Raw genomic sequence first — 19,258 nt, 5'->3', positions numbered from 1 at the left:
CACAAGCATTTCATTCAATGTCTCTTATTTAAGAACTGCAATTTTTGTTCTCTTAACAGTCTGGAGAAGCGCTTCATGCTCCTTGCTGTTACTGGTTGCAGACAGGCTTTTTCCATTCTCTCCCAGAGGAATTGCAAACGTGCAGGAGCTTTGCATCCCTTCCTTCTTCTTCCTCATTTCCACATCACTTACACTTGGAAGCATGGTTGTAATTAAAGTTACTTAGAAAAATCCATACTTACTATAAGTACAGCTGCAATTGGTATTGCTGCATTCATAAAGACTGTGAAGGAAAACATGTAGGAACATTTAGACACAATTCCCATTCAGCCAAGATAAAGATTAAAATACTACTAACTAACACTGTCTTATAATGATATTTTCTATGCTTAACATAGCAAAAATGCACAACTATTTACACACAGCATTCTTTTAAATACCTACAGTTTGATTCTCCAGTTACCTCAAAACCCAACTGCTCTTCAGTTACTCAGAACCCAGCAATGCACCCTAGAAGAGATGACCAACCTATGCATTTTAAAGTGTGCTCAGCTCACATAGAGATCAGGCGTGGGGCACTCACAAGTCTCTGTCTCACGGCGGACAAAAATGCTGAGCTGATACGAGGTCTGGCAGACAACTTGGACTGTTTATTCCAGAAGAGAAAATGGATCCACAGCTACAGAGATAGAGCTAGAGTCCAGTTCAGCTAAGGAACAGATGGGCTTGTGGTAAGGGCAAAGCTGCAGGGGCTTGCACATCAGTCTCCACCAAGTTATTTTTTGACCTTGTGCGCGTAACTTATTTTGTTAGAAGGACCTAACAGATTGTGAGATAGCCACATTTAGGCTGGTTTTAAGGTAGCTAATTCAAGCTGCTAACTAGGTATCAGTCTAAGCACATTAGCTCAGAAGGCTGAAACTCCGAGCACACTAGCACACTTCAAGCTGGAAACCTGTGCAGGACCTTGCGCTTCTACACACTGAGGCTATAGAGAGTTGAACTAGGTGGTTTATTCCATTTAGTTAGGCATAATTACACTTGCTTTGTCAGGCTTGGCTACTTAGATTATTAATACCTTCATGAGACTGATACAGGTTCTAACTCTAAGTGTGACAGAGCTTTGATTTCAATTTCAGCTGGGCCTTGTGTTATTAAAATGCAGACAACGAGCCAGTTTCCTCCCTGCCCTTGAACAGCATTTGTTACAGTGCCCTGGATTCACTACTATAGCTCTTCATACACTATTGCATTTCAAGTTTATTAAACAGATGGAGGGGGGAGAAGGAAGCAAATAAAATTTGTGTACAGGGATCTCTTTGAGATGGGGCAGGAATATGGGTTGACAATACAAAAATAAACAGCTCCCCCAGTAGAAGCCTGACTCAGAACCCGAATCATGGTCTTGTCCCACACTGCTGTCCACTCAGTCACATTGTGAGAATATTATCTAACCATCCATCCTTTCATTTTGACCTTTGCTCAATTTTATTCCACGAAGTGAACAATACAGAGAAAGACTACGGAATATATAGATAAGACAGAATTAAAAGATCAGTACATGTTTAGCAGAAAAGAAAGAGACTAGTCACTTTTTAAAACAAACAAACCACCTTTGCCTGTTCTTCTTTTGCTGTCAGATATAGCCAAAGGTCAGGCAGGAAAAGCACTTGCTGGTTTCTTCATCTGAAGTGGAGTGCCATCATTTGGCCCACAAATACTTCTAGTGGAATGTATGACCATCCTTCTCTGGGCACAAACTCCACAAATAACTTAACATACTGTCAAAGACTCCTTCTTCCTACGTTTTGAATATTATTAATAAATCCTGTAGTGTAGTTGTAAACTCAATTCAAGTATAAATACAATAGGTCTGTTATTTCATGTAGCTCTAATTCCTTGACGGATGGGACTGAAAACACAGGTGTATTTATACATAGGTTCCTGAGGTAAAAGCTTCCCTTTTGAAAACTTTTAAGGTTGGGAGATCTGGGGATGTTCAGCCTGGAGAAGAGAAGGCTCTGAGGAGACCCCATTGTGACCTTTCAATACTTAAAGGGGTCTTATAAAAAAGATGTAGGATGAAGGATGACTCTTTACTCGGGTATATAATGATATGACAAGGGTGAATGATCTTAAACTAAAAGAGGATAGATTTAGAGTAGATATTAGGAGGAAATTCTTCACTGTAAGAGTAGTGAGGCACTGGAATGGGTTGCCCAGAGAAGCTGTGGATGCCCCATCCTGGAGGTGTTCAAGCCCAGGCAGGATGGGTCCCTGGCCAACCTGACTAGTGGGTGGCATCCCTGCCCATGGCAGAGGGCTTGGAGTTAGATGACCTTTAAGGTTTCTCCCAACCTGAGCCATTCTATGAATGACAAACATGTATTAAAGCCTAAAAACTCATAGTTTACTACCCACCTTAGAAAAATGTTAATAATTTTCTGAGAAAAATGTTCTTTTCTGTGTTGGAATACAAAGCAGCTTCTCCTGCAGAGTTGTCACACGTCGTATAAACTTTAAGTAGTTACAGCATAGGAAGATTGGAAAACAAAAACTCTCTGCCTGTACCTGTGGAATTCTTAATTCTACTAAATCCTTGCATTTGTGGTTTGCCTTTGAGGCTGCTGCAGTACATGATTTCTCTTTTATGTGTGTATCAAATAAGAGAAAACCCCAAAGCTGATAAACTTGCCAAGAGAAGGACCCTGCTCTTCTGCTGGCAGTATGAGATTATACCTTCCAAAGATGAAGTTGGAGGGATTAAACATACTGTAGGGTTGGCAAAGACTGCTGTGGTTATGACAGCATGGGTCAGTTGGTGGCTCCCCAGAAGTTGATCTGAATCTTGCTGTTATGTGAGATCACAGGCACATCCAAGGACATCTTATTTTAAGTAAACAAGCACTGACTGAGCCACTGGAATTTCTGGTTTATTAGTTAGTTTTTTGTTTGTTTGTTTTCAATTATGGAAGTGTCTAGTATAATAAAATAATTTCTAAAATGGATTGATTTTGCAGCTAAATTTTTTTTTCCCCAATTAGATTCTGTCCAAAGTACTTTGTTATTAGAAAAGGCAGATAGAAAACTAGAAAAAAAATCTGTAAGATATGTGAACCATTTAGAATAGTAACTACTGTCAATTTCCTGTGAGAAAGCCTGGATTTCCTTACTTTCTGACAGATTAGACAAAAATTTACAGAAATAGGAAAACCATTCCTTGCTTTCTCTGCCTTTCCTGAATATATACCCTTACACATAAACCTACAGAGCTGAACATAAGATAATCTTAATAATAACTGCAAAAAAAATGAAAGTCTTCTTGGCCACAGTTAAAGAATACACTGTTGAAACTCAAGAGGTTATCACTATCAATTTTGTAATCCGGTTTTGATTCCGATGGGTACATTTCATTAAAATGACTGCAAATTTCTATAACAGCTCTTTTAGTACATATGAACAATTTATACACCTACAATCTCTATTCAGGCACAAGGGCGAGGCAGATGAGATCCAAATTTCATGCTGTCTTGAAATGGAATTTTCTTGTGGTCTAGCCAACAGTGCTCTGAAATTTGTAGGTATATTTTCGGTAATCCAATACAAATCTGTTCCTCATGAATAGAAGCAGATCCAACCACATTCTTCCATTCATGCTAATAGCTAAATATACTTAAAAAGATTTCCAGAGCCCATTCAAAATGGCACTTAAAAATACATAAAGTTCTCCTGTTTTCTTACTCTTCTAGGACGTCTGCCTTCCTGCAAAATCTTGGTCACCTTCTGGCATTATCTTAATCACAAAAAAGAAATCTTAAATTTACTATTATATCAACAAGCACACATTGTGCTGATTATGCCTATCGTTCCATTTATACTTATGATAATAATAACAGCACATTCTCCTGTATTTATGATCTCTACACTAATCTGCAAGTTTCTACAAATCTACACTAACATGCAAGTTTGTAAGCACCAGTCAATCTTCTGCTACAGACAAAAGGGTGCAAAGAACTCCTAGGCTGACATTAGAGAAAACCTTTAAAAGCCAAAATGATGTGCATATGATAAAGTAGTACTGGTTTACCCCAGCTGAAAAACTGTGGTGCCTTACAGACACGTAAATATTACAAATAAAAATGCAAATGTAAACGTAGAATGTTTCAATAGTTTCAAATAGTATGTATTCAGAATTGTGTAGAATAATACAGTTTCTTATTTATCATGTCACTATTTCTTTACAGAATATTCAGTACAGTTAGGATAAATATGCCTTTTCCTAGCTGTTACAAATGAAACTCTGAGGATTTAAAAAACAAATAAGACTGTACAGCTCCTTTGGTCCTACAGCTGAACCTGTGGCTTTGACTATAAATAGGATTTAATGCAATGTGAAGCCCTGCAAACAAAAGGAGCCCATGTACCCTGCTCTGGGTGTAGAACACAGTTTACCGTTATACATGTATAATCTACTTCAGCTAAATTCTCTTTTATGCTTAAATACTCCACAAGCACAGAAAGCTCAGGTTCCCCAGAGAGAAAATCTGGTCTCAGAAGTCAATGAAAACCTCAACTTATTCTCAGTCAAATTCAGCAGGTACAGGATCTTGCCCTCAGAGTACATTACTCATGTGACTGTTTGGCAGGAAAGGAAGTCAGCTACATACCTCTTGGGTGAATGTAATCAAATAATACTAACCAGACTGGAAGTTACTTTTCTAAGGAAAAATCTCCTTTATTAGTCTAGAAGGTATTTGTACAGGTAGCTTATAGCATTTGATACTTCTTGTTAAAGTTTCCAGTGCATTAGTAACTTATAGAAGATATCAACAGTGTTCTTCAGTATGACTTGACTAATTATTTCTGAAGTACTGCAATAGAAACTATAGAGGTATTGCATTTGATCTGCTGAATTACAGAGTTCAACTGGCCTTAGATGTTTTTAAAAGGGAAGATAAATGCCTTGAAGCAGCTTGAAATTAGACAAAGGAAGAAATCTAGTTTTGGAAAGATGAAATTGCCAGCACTGTCATATTTTCCTTTCTAGTACATAGTAATGGCCTTAAGAATCACTTGTTTTCATAAGAAATCCGAATTTTGAGTAACAAGTTGTAAGTACCATCTGCTGGAGCTTCAACGCAAAGACATTTTCTATCACATGATTTTGTGCTATATAGTATGGTGCAAAATGCAGGAGGAGGGTAAAAAGATAAATATCAGCAAAGGCTTCTTCCTGAATGCTTTGTTATAGAGGAGAAGATCGCTGGGTGGAGCTAGCCTGTAAAACACTTGTTACTTAAAAGCTTCTCTTGAGAAAGCTAATACTATGAAACATTAATCTGACCTTCCCTTTTAGGCGTATTTCCTATACAGGCAAAATTCTACTGAATTAAATGGAGCGTCTGACTAAATGGAAAGTGAGGAGTATGGAATCAGAGCCTAGAGCAACTGAAACAATCGCAACAGAGAAATGGTAAACTCATTAGCACCTAATAATGCAGTGGCACTTCAGCTGAACAGTGGATTAGAAAGAGGGAGGAGACTTACTGGATATGGAGGTATAAAGGGCAAACGACTTTAGGCTAGTCATTTCTTTTTGTCTGGTTTCTTCTACACTGCTGTGAAAGATGTGTTCCCAAGCATAGAGTTTAAGGAGCTTAATGCCTCGGAGCATCTCATTCGTTTTCTTCAGTCTCTCATTGGAGTACTCCTGCAACATTTACATACACATTTAGTTGAAGAGCACCTGGCCATTAAACGTAATGATCACACAAAAATTGCATGCAGCCCCTTGTAATCAGTCAAGTGTTCTCTACTATGGAGAGATGCTCTGTCCATTCAAGATGCTTTGATGTTTTTTGCAAGGGTTACACTTCTTTGGTGAATCTCACCTTGCAAAGGCAGGAGGCTGAGTGAAAAGCCAGTTGGTCTGTAATCACCTCCTTCTAAATCACATAACTTATACCGAAAATGTTATTCCTGTCAGCTTTCTGATCACTTGCAAAGAAGCCTCTCGTGACTTCTACAGCTCAGCACATTGATTTTTAATAGGCACACTCAATATGTACAGAGGAGATCAGAACAAGCAGACAAGGTACAACTGGACACACTGCTCTACCCCAGTTACCATGATGTGGAAACAATGGTGTCAGGCTCCAAAGCAGCAAGGCTGCAATAGCAAGAAACTGGGATCCTATAAGAAGCCTCGACTGCGCAGGGCCAGTTGGCTCTGGCACTACAGAGCACTGGTGAAGTGATCCTCCTTCCAGTTTTCAGGTTAATGCAATGATCTTTGTGCTGTGCTTTCCTGCAGAGCAGAGACAGTCCAACCAAAATGCACTGCTCCCATCTACAGGAATTTCTAGGTGATGCTGACTGTCTGCTTGGATGCTACAAGAATGAATGCTGTCTAAATGTCTAGAAGGGTGCATACCTGTGAAGGCAATACTTTCCCCCCAGGATGGCGTACAAATTTCACATTGCCACCCATGATCTATTTAAGAAGAGATTTCAGCAAGCAAAACCTGTTGTCCAGCATCATTACAGGTTTGTACAGCTTCCTGGGCAGTGCAACAATTGCTGAGCATGAGGAAAAGGTTCGGAGCAGCTGGACAAGGCAACTTTCTCAGCACTGCTACAGGCAATTCTACAAGTTACAGACAAGTCAAGTGAGGGATCAAGGAACAGCTCATGACTTAGTGGACCTCAAAGTTCACCAGCATGCTGTGGGACAGCTAGGACTGTCCAGAGTTATTAAATGAGCCACTTCCATAGATATCCACATCTGTGACGTATCTGTGATCTGAGGTCAGATGCAGCTTTTCTACTTCATACTTACTTGGACAGACTGCCCTGCATGACTCATTTATTTCTGCATCATTTGGCTGCACATGGCCATTTCAGTCAACGATTACTGACCATTTACACTTGTAAGTTAGAAAGATCTTAAGTTTTTTCCTGTTAAGGAAACATAAACTAGCTGAAAAATATAAACCCCAAATTGGATCTTTACTGCTTAAGCTTATCATGTTTACACATTCTTTCATTTGACATTCTTGAGCATCATCAAGCATTTGAGAACCAGTTTTTGGCTTTGTAATTTGGCTTTGATATCATTTCAATTCTAAACACAAGCCAATGCATAAATATCAGAGGTGATGTTAATATCATGTGTGAGTGTGAAGACACTTACCAATGTGCTTCTCTGGGCCTGTGAGAGTTTTGTCGCTACGAAGTACTGAACAGGTGCAAGTACTATGATTACTGCTGCTCCAATTAAGGCACTGATTCCTAGAAGATAGTAGAGCAGAAGAACTCCTACAATTATCTGTTGGGAGAAAAAGTGAGAGGAAGACTTGGGATGACTTCACTTTGTGTATGCACCACAAAAAGCAATCACAGGGTAACTGTGCAGCACGTTCAAGAACAACCACTGCAGCCAACCCTACCCCAAAACCTCATATGCTCTGCATCACTGCCACAGTGTGGTTTGATCAGCCAGGATATTCTGTCAAAGGATCAAATACACCTAGAGTGTTCCTCCTCATCTTGTGGATTCTGTGACTTGAATCACACTGCAAGGGATTTAGTGAACTGCTAGCTGGGATTTTCTGTTTCATGGAATCCCCATGACGATGAATAGCAGACAAGGGTGTACAGGTTTGTATACACCCTTCTATTTACCTTCAATAACAACTCCCACAACTAAGTGAAGTAACTTTATTTTAAAAATAAGTATGTTTATAAGAAAACTTGAAATAAAATTTATTTTTAAGATGCTTCCAAGTAAGCCATTGGGCTACTCCTTCCGCAGCTGCTATTAAATATTCTTCCCCATTGACCAGATGACATCGCATGCATTTGCTTTGATTTGTTTTATTCCCTTCTTTGACATTTAAGTATTTTTACACCAAGACAAGCAAATACCTCTCCCAGTTTGATCAGAACACACTTGTCTACAACACACTGGAATTCCACAGAGGAATGTTCTTTGCTTACTACAAAAATTGATATGAAATACCATTAGAAATGCAACTGATATTTTGTAAATGTTAACTTTCTTCAACGTTCATGACATTATTGCGGAGGAGAAAAAAAAAGGAACATCATAATTATATCAGTAAGAACCTCCACTTCAAATAAACACCAACAAACTCGAAAGAAACTGTTTCAAGGACACACAGCACCAGACAGGCAATGAATGTTAAAGAAGGCTAGAAAAGCAGTTTGAGAAAAAAATTTTGACTTTGAATACATAATTTAGACAGCAGGTCAGAGCCTGGGTGGAAAGAGTGAATATAAGCAGCAAACAAGATGTGCAAACTACTGATGTTAACTATCCTAACATCTGACTCCTGAATGACCTAAAGCATTGACACTATTATGTAAAATATAGTATAAGCTAATAAATTAGACAAGATACAGCAATAGAAAACTAATTTCATATATTGTTTCCCTTAATTTAATTAAAAATAAGGTAAGTTACAGAATTTCCTTAAAGTATTATCTACTACTCTTGCTACATTTGCATACTCACATAACACTCCCAGAAACACTACCTTCCGTCATCAAGTTCAGCAGTCACCCATTCCCACAGATGTTCATGGGAACTGCGTGCTTCCATGAAGAAAACCAGAGTCCATAGTTTACCCACTTCTATGTCAACATTTTTGTGAATTCAAAAAGAACAGAGAAAGCTATTTTTTCTTAACAATCCTTTGATGACTATCTGCAGATGAACTAAACTGAAATGTGACTCTTACAATGAGTCACAGTATTTATTTAGGAAATATGAGGCATCATGAAAGCAAAGTCCTACTGTACATACAGTGCAGATCTAGGAAGAGCAAAGGTTAAACAGTAATTTAAAGATCCCTTTGTAACGAGTGAGTGAGCAATCTGCTTCCACGTGAAGTTAGGAAATTCATGAATGTGTAAAGCCAATGAACACATGCAAGGCCTCCACCAGAGAGCCCTGGCAGAGCTCCCCTCCAGAACAGGAATTGTCTTTACAGATCAAGATATTCATTCCCAACTGCTTTGCCACGGGCAGACAACTCAGGCACTCAAAATTCAGGAAAGCACTGAACAGTGTGCAGCTAACAGATGCTCAAAAACACAAAGTCAACATGGAACAGTGACTCTCTGCTTTACTGCTACCCCACTGCTGGTTGATTGCCAAGGTCATTATGGGACACACTAGCTGTTTCAACAGAATCTCAGCTTCTCACAAAAACAAGGATAAAGCTACTCTGGCAACTGGATTTGGAGGGACTTGCTAGCACTTGGCTTTAGTTTTCTCCATCCTGGCTATTGAAAGGATCAATCTTTGCAATAAAAAATCCGTTCTCAATAGCTTATAAATGATCGCATTTGCATCTTTTTTCATATAGTGAAAAGGGAAAGCCTTTGTAATATATTCATCATGTGTGGGACAAAAATGTATTCTCAACAGAAGTACAGAGATAGAAATATCTGAAAATTGCCAAAACCTATAAACATTTCTGCAAATGATTCCGTATTTGTCAGATGCACACAGCAGTCAAGAATAACCAGTAAGTGGTAATATTCTAACTGCTAGAGGACAGTAACTGACAGATGGGAAGGCTCTAAATTAATATTTCTGAGAAGGTAATGACTGTATTTTTAAACAACTGTGCAATTAAACATTTTGCTTCCTTTTCATCAAAATCCCAAATGCTCTTATCTGCCAGAAATATATCTGGAACAAGAAACTCACTGATACCTGTTTGTTGTTAAAAATAAAAAAAGTCACTAGACAGTAGATTTTTGTTTAATTGAAGGTGGCAAATACTGTCAGACAAACTGCTCTGTGGCCAGTTTTGACAGATGTCCTTTCATTACCACTGTGCACTGTCCCTGCCAATGAACCCAAGACATCAGAACATTGGACCTTTAAAAAAATGATCACAATGGAATCAAACACAGGTGTTTATAAAATGGAGAGGGGAAAAGCCTTTACAGTGCCTCATTTTGCTCTCAGGGTTTGAGCCAAACCTAACGAGGACATCTTTCAATTCATAGGCATCCCCGGGCCCCTTTTCATTGTTTTCAATGACCTTCAAACAGAAACTTAAGGCAATGATCAAGTTCCTATTGACTCCAGCCACGGCAAAGATGGGATTCAAATTATCTGGACTGCATAGAAATGTGATCAATGACTAAGTCTTCTAGTCAAGGACAAATACAAAATTCACACCAGATGATGAAATACTAATAGGTGATGAGCTACAAAACCATTTTAAGTCTGTTTTAAATAATACTGAAGCTTGTTCAACTTTTTATTTACCATCTATGAAATATCCAGTAATTCCAGTAATTTCACTGCCTCATGAAACAGGGTACTGAATGAATGCTGCAGAAGTGTGTTTGGGAGAAAACTTTGCAAACAACATGACTCATTGATTTGTATCTTGCAATGCATACGCCATCCGCAAAACAGGAGCGTACTCTGACACTGATTATCTTGATCTGCTGAAGAGCATTGCAGGGTGAATTTTAATGCGAATATAATCATATTTTCACAAGACTGTCATGAAATCTTTATGAGTCCGTGACTTCTGGCACATTAGAGCAAAATGTTGTTAGAGAATATGCAATGAAACTGGCTTAATTCTCAGTTACACTGAAGCTCTCCCTGCACTGAACTGCTAGTGATCTTGGAAGAAGCCCATATGACATTGGTACCTCCCATATAGGTTGTTTGATTAACATCTTTACAAGGGATACAAAGCACAGGGGATAACTGGACACTAAATATTACCTTTAAAGGGGTGGACTCCTCTAAATACCTCCTAGCATTTTTTCAGTATATACATGTAACTCACCGACTTCTTACTGCATGGGACTTATAGTAAAGGGACAAAAAATAGCCTGATAACAAGATTAGTACTAACAAGCTGTCAGCTTGTAGCCACATTTCATATCAGTTTCTTTTCATTATACTTGTCTTCTCTTTTGCAATTAGAAATTAATATTAGCATATGTTACTTGAATATCGCTTTTTTTCACTCACTTCCCCACTGTAAAATAAACTGGTTCCTTTTATTTTTTTTTCCCCTTCATGATTTCGGGGAAAGCATCCTGATGCTAAAAACCTAGATCAAATCTCTTTCTGAAAAACATCTGCTGGTAATTGCTATATTCATCGGCCTCTTTCAACTCTAGAAAGTCAAACGTTTTGAACTGCCGTATTAAAACGTTTTGAACTGCCGTATTAAAAAAAAATATGAGTGTCTCCAGGAAATGTGTCTCCAGGTCTATGCCCCAACGCAGTTAATTCTGCACAAGAAAGAAAAATACATGCATTTATTGTATAAATGCAGGCACACTATGACTTGTAAAAATATGACTGTAATCTGAATCTTCTACTCTAATGGGTATAGTGATATATAGCTCACACATGTAGAGTGAATGCAAACTGTAGGCTAAAAAAGCACAGTTTAAAAAGAAGTCATTGTCTAGTACTTCCAGGTGGAAAGAGGACACTATCTGGTTTTGCAGAGAATACTCTCCAAAGATTGAAGCTACACAAAAGAAAATGACATGTTCAAAAACTCAGTCACTGACGATGAAGAAGGTCCTGTTTTGCCACTTACCCTGCATTTTCCTCATTAAGGAAAAAGCCAAATCCAGGGAAAATAATTAAAAGAGGTTGTTGCGTTGTGTTTTTTTTTTTTTTCTTCTTCCACTTGGTCCAAAGGACCATCTCTAAATGATCCTATCTTTAAATCTACTACTGTTTCTGTTACCTCTTCTACTGGGATTCAGAGGACAAACAACTGTAATATATTCCAGTTAACTCCTCTGAGCAAATGAAGCAAAATGAACTGGAATAATATGAACTATTATAAATTCCTGTTAAAAATGTAAACTATGTTTGGCAGCAGTCAAGATCAGTACTGTAATACAATCTTAAATACTTAGAGTTCTGTCAAAAATATGAAGTTTGTTGCATGTGTTTCTAGATATTTATATCTGTTCTTTAAGTTCTCTGATATATTTACTTTCCTAAAATTCTTAAGCAAACCATCATTACAGATTTATGCACATTAACAACAAAAAGGTACACCGCTCAGTCTCCTTACCTGTACTGGCATAGCCCAAAGGTTAGGGCAGAGGAAAAAGAACCACATCAGCTGGTTGGTGTCTATGGCAACCAGGTTACAGATCTGGCCTGCAGTCATCTCCCCCATAGACATGTTTGAAGTTGAAAGCTGCATAATTTTGTTGTATATTTTCGTCTGGAAGATGAATCAAAAATTGTTAGTATAGTGACTTTATTCCCCAATTGGCCCAAGAACAATACCCATAACTTATGCCACAGAGTGCACTTGCTGTGTGTTAATAAAATAACATTATATAATTATATTCAATATTTAATAGTCAATATATTATAATCCTTTTTATTTTTCTCTGGCAATTGATTTAGGCCTCATCCAACTTCAAAACTATATTCCTGGCTGAGAGTGTTGTAACATTTTGGCTAGAAAGCCCAGTCCCATTGCAAATATTAATTCACAGGCAAATAACGTTAACAGCACTGATTTTATACTGAATTACTTACCTCAGTACAGAACAGGCACCATGTAAAAAAATAACTTAATTACACAATATGCAATAATGAAGGGGTGCTATTACCAGCTTGTTTGGGAAAAGGCTGCCCAGCAATGCTTTACAGTCATGAGACAACTGATAGGAGGCACCCTGATTAAGGGTCTTCTGGTAAATATCAACCAGCCCTCACGATGCATAAAGTCATACTGGGCACATGGAAAAGGTGCAGGTGTATACAAGGGGGTAAAACAGGTAAAAAGGTTTAAAGAAAACTGAAAAAAATTAGGAAAAAAGAATTTGCCTATAAATGCTGGCGCTAAGACTGCTATTAACATTAATTCTTCTGCTTAGAACGATGGCTAGAAATTTTCTGATTTGAATGGTACAACTGAGCCTCTATCTAATACACAGGGCACAGAACACACAGCTTCGCCTAAGCAAAACTGATGGGAATGTAACACCATTTTCTTGCAATTCCCCTTTTACCATTTTCTAGTTGCTGTGGTCCATGTATTTTTCAGTTAGTTGCAGCACTTCTGCTTGATATGTTTTGTGCTGTGTATATCTTAGGTCAAATTTTTATTTCTTTAGAAATTTTCTACCTCACTCTAATAGAGGCAACCAACGGACATAATTTAGAAGTCTGGCAGCTGACAACTGTTTCCAAGCGTATGATCAAAAGATGATTAAATAATTATGCTATTGGAAGCATCCAGCCATCTCAAGACTCTCACAGGATTTATGCAGTTCAGGGGGTAAACCCTGCTAACATGCAGCTAGCTTTCAAGCTGTCAAAGGATAGATTTCAGCCAGTGCACTTGGCAGTACTGCATTATAACCTAACACCTAATTCTCTTATTTATTCATCTTTCAGGCACAGATCTTTGTATACTACATACTTTGATCTGTTTGTGGTTGGGGAAGAATTACAGGCTCCATTTTACCAATCTTATATTCAGTAATTACAAACTCTTCAGTGCCTGGTTATTCTAGGGCATGACCCATAGAACAAGTCACTACTCCAAGCACTCAAAATTCAACCTATCCTTTGCCCAAAGTACAGTTAAATATTAGTAAGTAATTACAAAAACTTCAAATAAGATTCATATGAAAGAGAAATTAGGTCTACATTAATGCAATCTTTAATGATAACGTCTACATTGAATTTATTTCAGGAGAACTCTTCCAGTTTCTGTAACAGAATTGAACTACTACAGTTATATATTCACAAATACACGTGTGAGCGTAAGAAAACTGGCTAGTTAATATATTGGCTACCTGTATTGCACCTCTCAAGTTGATTCCTGTTTCAATAGCAACATAGTACGATGCTTGGAGAAATGTCCTTTGCAACAGAAGGGCAAAAAATAGGAGTACAGCCAAAACATATGCATTGGACAGGAACTCTTGAGATGAAATAAAGAAAACACCAAGAATTTTAGTCTAAAAAAAAAAAAAAAAAGAGAGAGAGAAAAATTAGGATTACGTGCAATTGTAATTTAATTACCAGTTTTGCATAATTAATAAACAGCGACAACCACAGTTTATTACTTTGAAAACACTCTCAAACGTGATCTGAAACCTCACCATTTATCAGTTCAATGAGACAGCCATATAATGTGCCAACTCGGTAAGCTTCATTTAAATGCAAAATTACATTTATAGGATTTTTGATATCCTTCCAAAATTCTAGGTCACTGAGTAACTCAGTATCATCATTTGCTAATGCCATGCACTGCCAATTGTCAGAAAGGACTAGTTAACATTCATTCAGGGAAATCTGTCTCCTTATTTTTACATCTCAAGATACAGAACACTAAAATGACCTTCACAGCTTGGTGGAAAACTCATCCTTCCATTCTTCTGTAACTACACACATTATTTTGGTTTGCAGCATCTAACAGGTTTGTTCAGCATTGGTTTATTCGTGGTCTTTACCTCCTAGGAATTTCATGAGATCGCTGGAGTGCATTTTGAAGCATGTCAATAGTTCCCTAGGACAGCAATGCATTTATTCCAAGTTATATTTAACAAGCAGACACCTTCCGTGCAACAATTAGTTCAGAGCCTGGCTCACCTGGGGAAGCTTTCTGAAATAAAAAGGTCTCTACCTTCCCCTTTTTCCACTTGGTTCCTTCAAAACTTTGTTTGCTTATGCTGCCATTAAAGGCAAAAGGTGTAAGCCATCTCTTTCTATTCCCTCTCAGAGGGCTTCTTTGCAATTTACTTTCCTGCTGAGCACACTTCTAGCCTAGACAGTTTCTTTGCTGTTGAATGTTTTAAGACTGCTATAACATTTAATAGATCACATTTCACAAACACTCGCTGCCTGTACATTTTATCAGAACCGACCTTGCTATCAACTCTTTATAGAAATCCCACATGACAAATTAATACAGAGGCTAAACCTAGTTTTAAAAGTTGTGGTTTTGCAAGACGAGGTGAGCCAGCTCAAAGAGAAATGGGCTTCTCCTTACCCTTAACTGCACCTGGGTTGCTCCAGGCTGCACACTTCTGTTGCTTACTGTTTGCTAGCTTGGGAGTTTATTGGATCTATCCCAGAGCCAATTCAAATTACTGACAAGAAAATCAGTCCAGAAAAACAAAACAACACAACAAAAAAGCACGCACTGAGAGCTTTTAGTTTAATGGGCCAAGTCAGACCACAAGTGTCTGGTGCGTGCCAGAGCTAAATCAAAGGAGGGAATGGGAGCAGGGCAAATGACAAACGTAAAAGGAGGAAGGGCAAGTTCTTTTTGCAGTGGTAACACATCACTTCATCTTCCTCAGAAGACAGAGCTTTAGGGTACTTTTTCCATGTCTTTTTACTCCATCTTTTGATATTCGTGATGGCTGCTGCCATTGCTGCAAGACAGACACTATCTATCCCCTTGACAACAGTATGGTAATTGACAGTCTTAAAAGAAGAGAAATGTATGCTTGCCTTTGCAACAAGTAAATGAGATAATAAACAAAACAGTTTTTAGAAAGATCCCTTGTTTTTCCTCTGTGAGAAGAGTGCACACTTTAAAGAACACAATCAGCACAAATTTCCTGACGGTGTTTCCCACCTCACACAAGAATATCACTTCTCATAAGAACAAACTACTCTGACCTGTCTCCACATCACCTTAACGGCCTGCTGAGGTGCATAGGAGATCATCCATGGACACCAAGCAGTCCCTCTCCATAAACATCTGGGCACTTCAAAATGAACTGCAGTCAACTCTTATAACACTGGAGAAACTAAAAAGTTATTAAGGGACTTCTATTATGCAGCACAGATGTGCGTAGTATCTATTTTCCTGGTTATGTGCTATTTGTTACAAACTGCTGAGATTCAGACCAAGGCTGTACACAAAATAAAGCAAGTAATTATGACTGCATTTCTGTCTTTCTTCATGCAAATGCTTCCTATTTACATTAGGAGGCATCTTGATGGCTGTATACTGCACGATTTCAAAAGCCACCTGTTGTTTCTTGTGCAGCATGTAGATACTGAAAGACAAAATACAACTGCAAAGTCAAGAGTTTTGGGGAAAAAAAAAGGACATTAGGGATTAACATGACATCATTTGCATTCATGATGTAAATTTATGCCTGGGGCCATATCATATCTTAACTTTCAACAGTGAGAATCTCTCCTCTGAGTTACCCTTTCTCAGGCCAACTATTATTTCAGTTGTCCTTCACTGGGATTTCTTTATAATTCAACACAGGCTCGTTGAGGAGAGTGGCATACAACATAAGAACAACATATATCACTGCAACACTGGAAGACTGATAGATATCCTCTCTCTTTGCTGTCATGTTAGTAAGTGTAGTATTGTATCAAGGGCAGAGACTAACCCAGCACAATTTTAATGCTGTCCTACATATGCATGTAGCTAGTACTGCTAATTACTTCAGCTAATACTGCCTTTTTTTTTTTTACTGTATATTAAAAAAACATTTTTTATATGATCAGATTTTGACAAAACATGTTCTTCTAGCAGTGAGATTTTGGTGCAGTGCTGATTCACACTAAAACATTACACAATAAAGGAGCAGGGATGAAAATTGAAACGAACTTGTTATCCTAGTATACAGCTTGAAAGAAAATGAAGACTGGCACATATACACATAACCATCACACAGGCAGGGACACATTTCCCCAAGACATCTACAAAGTTTCACATGCAGCATTAGGCCATTATAGTTTACAAAATCGATGAACATTTTGTGACTAGGCTACAATAACAGGCTAAGCACACTTGCAGCAAACATAAGGAGATAACAGAACATCTACTGAACCTTTCAAACAGAAGACAAAAAACACGAGAAGTTGATGGAACTACATTTTGTTTTCAAAAAAATGGTTTTGGGGACATTCAGTATCCCACCTTCCTGGTGACTTCAGGACAATATCACTTCTTAAAGTACCAGCAGGCTCTAGCCAGTAAACGGCTGAGTGAAGGCCACTATTATAAATACTTACAGACCCTTCATTCCCACAGTCTAAAGTGTTGATACACTGGGACCTATGCCTTCTAGAGCTTTTTAAATGATTCTGCAGGTTTGTTGTATCCTTTGAATCTGTTATGTCAGCAGATACCTAATGCTAAAATGACCAATCCTAACACTGTGACATGGAAGATGTTACCAGCAAAACGTAATCATTCTGTCAGTCTCTTATTCGGTGTGAAATGGTTGACACTCAGAAGTTAATGCCATGGGAATGTTCCAGGGGTGGCCATAAATATTGATACTGGAGTTATAAATATACATGAAGAGAGTGACAGAATTTAAGATGCTGTCGTGCTCTGACTAATTGTGGCACTAACTAAAGCAGTTAATACTGCCTGCGACACCCACATGATCTGAGTTCCAGCTCCATGACAGTTTTTATCTGTCACAAAGGACCCGAAGGATAAAACAAATATATCTTATGATTTATCTCTTTGCCTTCAGTTTCATAGGCAGAATTTCTGTTTGAGAGATACAAATTCATTATGACTTCTCTCCACTCGATTTACAAGCAGTTCAAATAGAAAGCCTCTGCAAATTACAGAAAGATATTTCATCTAATTCAACAAAGCCTTTCAGGTATAAAATTGTATTAGCCTTTTAACAGGAAAATGTTGTATGTAAGTCAGGTCAAAACAGAAGAAAATGCCTTTCCAGAGTCCTCCTATCCAAAGGAAAATACACCCTTAACTGTCACTCAGGGACTGTCACCACCACCAAATACTGTTAAGCGATCCCCAAATGGTATCAATTACACCAACCATGAGGCTACCACTTAGCTAGACATGGTGGCAATGCCACGGCAGGATGAGGCTCCTTTCAGGGCCTATCTGGACCAGACCTGAGCATTTCTAACAGGGGAACACTAGCTGATGCTTCAATAGAAAAATATAACAGGGTAATCTGTTAGTAGAGATTTGGTACAAATTCATTTGAAACAATAAGCATGCCAAACAAATTATTAAGAAGCAGCTCAAAAGTTTCCGTAGTACTTTGCCACAGTGTAGCCTCTAGCCTACAGAGTCTTTTTTTTTTTTTTTTTTAATTTCCTGCTTTAACTAGTTTCCATAAGATCTACTTGCTATATTGAAGTCTCCAAATATTAGGATAAAGATTGCAAAATGTATAAATAATTCATTTCAGCTTGAAGCTTTTGTTAATTTTTCTGCAATGTATTCAACACCTTTCAATATTTACTTCAACGGACCTCACCCAAAGTGTACCTGGGTGAATGGGCATCTTTCCACTGGTGTCAACAGACTTCAGAGATCAATCTTACATCAAACAATAAGTGAGTTGCAAAAATAAAGTGATAATTTTCATAAAAATGAGGCCTGAGTGACTTTACTTTTTGAGAAGAGGCTTCCTGAACTTTTTTTTAAATGCTTTTAATTTGTTATTAATCAAGAAGTTTCTTGTGGAGCCTTCAATTAAATAGCACCTTTATAATAATTGTTTCAGCTGATCTTTTGAAACCAATCTGCCCAGAGACACAAGTGGAAATTCTTTGTCCAGGCTAAATCAGTATCATGATAATAAAAGCCTACTTTAATCCTCTTAGACATCCCTCATTTCTGGAAATGAAAAGCCAAGCCTCTTAAAAATACACTTTGCCTTTTTTGAAAAGCACTTACTCACATACTTGATTAAATCTCTAGTCACAGCTGTACGTAAACTACTTACGATACTAGTGAGATTCTGAACATGTTTCACCACTACCTTGAACAAGGTTATATTCCTGAATAACCCCAAGCCTGACCACATGCGTAGGTAACACATTTTGTTCATCACCCAGGTATGACTGTCAGCAGTAGGTGACACACGTGCTATCTCTTCCAGCATTCAAAAATACATTGCAGTTGCTTTCTTTCTTTACTGAGGAAAGATAATACATAGTTTTAGTACTGCTTCTTTTGACTCCTTTTGTAACAGCATTTTGACAGTGTGGTGGTTTCATACAGGCAACTAAGCTCTACCAGACCATTCTCACTCCCCCCCCCACAAAAGAACAGAGGGGAAAAAATGATGAAAAAAGGCTCATGGGTTGAGATAAGGGCATGTGGAAGCAAAAGGAGGAAACGGTTAATCTTGCCACTATGGCAGCACTGCTCAATGTCTATTATTAGTGTGATATCAGTGCTGTTCTAGCTACAAGTGCAAAGCACAGCACTATAGG

At 38.1% G+C, this 19,258-nt stretch overlaps 1 protein-coding gene across 1 annotated transcript in view; it reads right to left on the bottom strand.

The window, feature by feature from the left end:
• Nucleotides 1-19,258, bottom strand: part of ABCC8 (ATP binding cassette subfamily C member 8) — a 73,733-nt gene that overhangs the window by 42,722 nt on the left and 11,753 nt on the right. Inside the window, exons 7-11 of the mRNA XM_072039289.1 lie at nt 13,855-14,019; nt 12,108-12,263; nt 7,193-7,327; nt 5,548-5,710; nt 243-283 (exon numbers count right to left, since the gene is read on the bottom strand). Of these exons, the coding sequence (XP_071895390.1) occupies nt 243-283; nt 5,548-5,710; nt 7,193-7,327; nt 12,108-12,263; nt 13,855-14,019 (660 nt within the window). The remainder of the gene's footprint in view (nt 1-242; nt 284-5,547; nt 5,711-7,192; nt 7,328-12,107; nt 12,264-13,854; nt 14,020-19,258) is intronic.

Source organism: Anas platyrhynchos, chromosome 5, assembly GCF_047663525.1.
Source record: "Anas platyrhynchos isolate ZD024472 breed Pekin duck chromosome 5, IASCAAS_PekinDuck_T2T, whole genome shotgun sequence".
In the NCBI taxonomy this organism is placed as follows: Eukaryota; Metazoa; Chordata; class Aves; order Anseriformes; family Anatidae; genus Anas; species Anas platyrhynchos.
Note: the sequence above shows the minus strand (reverse complement) of the source record. Positions and strands in the feature narration are given on the sequence as shown.